General features: G+C 68.0%; 2 protein-coding genes across 2 annotated transcripts in view; one reads left to right on the top strand and one right to left on the bottom strand.

Moving 5' to 3' along the window:
• Window positions 1-37: 37 nt before the first annotated feature.
• PFL1_05836 (uncharacterized protein) lies at window positions 38-1,780 on the top strand (the record flags this gene model as incomplete). The annotated part of the gene is made up of 2 exons (XM_007883374.1): window positions 38-280; window positions 389-1,780. The coding sequence occupies 2 exons, from the start codon at window positions 38-40 to the stop codon at window positions 1,778-1,780; spliced, it is 1,635 nt and encodes a 544-aa protein (XP_007881565.1).
• A 264-nt stretch (window positions 1,781-2,044) lies between these two features.
• The window catches only part of PFL1_05837 (uncharacterized protein), a gene marked incomplete at both ends in the record, with an annotated part of 3,862 nt that continues 2,079 nt past the window's right edge, over window positions 2,045-3,827 (bottom strand). The window contains 2 exons of the mRNA XM_007883375.1: window positions 2,045-2,351; window positions 2,482-3,821. Of these exons, the coding sequence (XP_007881566.1) occupies window positions 2,045-2,351; window positions 2,482-3,821 (1,647 nt within the window). The remainder of the gene's footprint in view (window positions 2,352-2,481; window positions 3,822-3,827) is intronic.

Genomic DNA, 3,827 nt, shown 5'->3' on the forward strand with positions numbered 1-3,827 from the left:
CCACACCGCACCGCACCACAGACCGACCGACGCACCGATGGCGGCTCCGCAGAGGATGAGCGGCGACCCGACGCCCGAGGCGCTCCTCGCCGTCCTCGACGCCGCGGGCACCATCGCCGACTCGCGCCTCATCGCGCCCGACGTCCAGATCACCGCCGACCCCACCCCGTCCGAGCAGGACCCCGCCAAGCGCGCAGAGGCCAACGAGAGCATCTTCAAGGAGCGCGCACGGTGGCAGCTCGCCCTCTCCGACGTGCTCAAGAGCCTGCTCAGCAAAGAGGTGCGTGCCGCAGTGACAACGGTCGCTGGCATGCTACGATGACTTGCGACCGACGACGTTGACCGACTAGAATCCCGTGTGCCTCCTCCCTCCCTTGGCCCGTTGCAGATGGTCACGTCCGAGAAGCTCGAGGAGCAGACGTCGAGCCCGCTGCCCAACGGCTTCGCGCTGCTGGCGCAGGGTTCGCCCGAGATCCGGTTGGTCAAGGCGCTACCGGACGAGGAGGGCGTGGGCAAGTCGATGGCCGAGCTCAAGGAGCTGCTGGGCGCCGACGTGCTGCGCGACGGCCAGTCGAACGCCTTCCGCAACAAGTGGGCCAGGAAGCTGCCGGACGGCACCTTTGGCAGGACCGAGCTGACGCTGGGCAAGGCCGACGGCGAGCTGCGCGACGAGATCCGCGAGCAGCTCGACGAGGTGCTCAAGACGGGCACCGTCGCCGGCGGCGCCGGCGGCAGCGGCAGCGACGAAAAGAAGCTCGCCGAGCTGCGCAAGCGCAAGCTGGTGGCGACGCGCAAGCTCGTCTACTTTTCCATTGCCAAGGGCCCGCAGTTTGCGACGACGATCCAGAAGCTCGAGACGGACCTGAGCTTTGAGATGCTCCAGTCGGGCTCGTGGAAGACGGCGCCGTTCAAGCGCTACAACTTTGACGCCGAGGGCGCCGTGCCGGCGTCGGGGGCGCTCCACCCGCTGCTCAAGGTGCGCGAGGAGTTCCGCAACATCTTCTTCGAGATGGGCTTCACCGAGATGCCCACCAACCGCTTTGTCGAGTCGAGCTTCTGGTGCTTCGACTCGCTCTTTGTGCCGCAGCAGCACCCGGCGCGCGACGTCCAGGACACCTTCTTTATCCGCGATCCGGCCTACGCCGAAGAGATCCCCGAAGACTACCTGGAGCGCGTGACGCGCGTGCACCAGGAGGGCGGCTTCGGCTCGCTCGGCTACCGCTACCCCTTTGACCGCAAGGTGACGGAGCGCCTCGTGCTGCGCACCCACACGACGGCCGTGTCGTCGGCTATGCTCTACAAGATCGCCAACCAGCCGGGCGGATTCCGGCCCGCCAAGCTCTTTTCCATCGACCGCGTCTTCCGAAACGAGGCCGTCGATGCCACCCACCTCGCCGAGTTCCACCAGGTCGAGGGCGTCGTGGCCGACTACAACATCACCCTCGGCGACCTCATCGGCTTCATGGAAATCTTTTTCAAAAAGATGGGCGTCACCGACCTGCGCTTCAAGCCGGCCTACAACCCGTACACGGAGCCGTCGCTGGAAATCTTCAGCTACCACAAGGGCCTCAAGCGCTGGGTCGAGGTGGGAAACAGCGGCATGTTCCGCCCCGAGATGCTCCGCCCCATGGGCCTCCCCGACGGCGTCAACGTCCTCGGATGGGGACTCAGCCTCGAGCGCCCCACCATGATCCGCTACGCCGTCAAGGACATCCGCGAGCTCGTCGGCCACAAAGTGCCCATCAGCAGCGTCGAAAAGGCGCCCGCCACACGCTTCTAGGCGCCGTCGCAGGGCGGGCGGGGCCCCCAGCAGCGTAGAATTTGCCATGGCCATCTAGATCGACAGACAGACAGACAGACAGGCAGACAACGAGACCGACCGACCGACTGAAGGACCGACCGACGGACGCACGTGTACTGACGACGGCCGCCCTACCGCCATGCCGTAGGACGGAGAGGGAGAGAGAGAGGAAGGTGTCGCAGCCTACGACGCACGATCCCTCCCGCCGCTTCTGCTGAACCCATCGGCGGCGATGACGCGACCTCAGGCGGATGCCAGGTCGCTGCGGAACATGTCGAGCACGAGCGGATCGATGGTCTGCATGACGGCGGCAAACGAGCCCGTCGCGTCCTGGGTCTGGGCGCGCGTCAGGACCTCGGAGAGGTGCGCCGCCAGCGACACGGTGAGCGCGCGGTCCGAGAGCGCAATGTGGCGCGCGCGCGCCGAGCCAGGCGACGTGTCCTCGAGCCACCCGCCGCCGCTGCCGCCGCCGAGGTCGTCGTCGTCGTCGAAAAAGGCGTCGAGCTCCATCGACGCGATCGGCGACGTCGGGCGCGTGTATTTGCTAAAGCTGCCGGGTGGCGGGTCGGGTGTGAGTGAGGGAAGAGGCAGTGGGGGCGGGTCAGCGAGCCGGCGGACGGATGGGCCGGTCAGTGGGGTCCAGCCCAACGCTGCTGGGCCGACTCGCGGCGAGGACTCACTCGTTTGACCGGCTCTCGCGGATCTCGGCCACCGCCTCGGACCAGACGGCAATCATGTCGGGCACCTTTGCAAACACCTCGCGCGTGTCGGCGTTGCCCGGCGAGACGCCCTGCTCGACGACGGCGGCATCGAGGAGCGCGGCGAGGCCGAGCGCCGTCACCTTTCGCTTGCGCGCCGACGCCATGTTTTCAAAGCGCTGGCAGACGAGCGAGACGAGGGGCGGCCAGATGAGCGTCGAGTCCGGGTAGGTCGATGCCATGTGCGCGTGCCTCGACGCGGAGCGGATGAGGCCGAGGAACGACGCGCCGGGCGCGTAGAAGGCGATGCGGCAGACGAGGCCGACAAAGTGGGTGGCGATGCTGGCCGACTCCTTTGTGTGGAGCAGGCAGCCGACGAGGGCCGTGACGATGCCCGTCGAGTCGAGCACCTGCATCCACGTGTCGCGCACCTCGAGCCAGTTGGGCAGGCCCGCCAGCGCCTGGACCAAGGTGTCGAGCGCCGCGACGGGCGCCAGCACCATGGGGCTGCTCGGATCGGCCAGGATGGCGGCAAAGGCCGACAGGATGTCGCGGCCGTACGTTTCGAGCATCGCGAGCGGGCTCAGCATCGACACCTCTTCGATGGCCCGGCAGATTTCGACGCAGTAGTCGGGCTGGGCGATGAGGTCCTTTGCCAGCTCGAGGACGTGGAGCAGCGGCGGCGTCATGGTCGCCGTCGAGTGGAGCGCGCGCACGTAGAGGAGCGACAGCGCGTCCTTGGCCAGCAGGTGCGACACGGCCGGACTCAGCGAGTCGCGCACAATGGGCGCCACGACGCCGTGCAGCTTGGCCGTCAGCGCCGCCGTCTGCCCCTCGGCGGGCAGCAGCTCGATGGCGCGCAGGATCTTGGAGATGAAGACGATGACCGACGGTTTGGCCTTGCAGTCCGGGTCCTCCTGCTGCCACAGCATCGGCACCAGGTCGACGAGGGCGTCCGAGTGCGGCGCCACGCGCGGGCCCATGCGCTCGATGAGCACCGAGAGCGAGTCGGTGCACGTCTTGATGCTCTCCATCTCGTGCAGCTCGCTCGCCGCCGCCAGCGTCGCCAGGCTCTGGAGCGCGTCCGAGAGGTAGGGCATGAAGCCGTCGGCGTCGAACTCGAGCGCATCCGCCAGCGCCGCGATGCAGCGCGCCGACGCCAGCCGCACGGCCACGTCGGTGCGCCCGGGCACGTCCGACAGCAGCTCGACCAGCAGCGCGTAGACGGCCGGCCGCGACTCGACGAGCACCTGCTCCGACCACTCCCACAGCAGCCACGCGATCCGCCGCCGCACCACAATCCACAGCGGGCTCGCCGAGCTCTCGAG

This window comes from Pseudozyma flocculosa (assembly GCF_000417875.1).
Source record: "Pseudozyma flocculosa PF-1 unplaced genomic scaffold scaffold00022, whole genome shotgun sequence".
Lineage (NCBI taxonomy): Eukaryota > Fungi > Basidiomycota > Ustilaginomycetes > Ustilaginales > Ustilaginaceae > Pseudozyma > Pseudozyma flocculosa.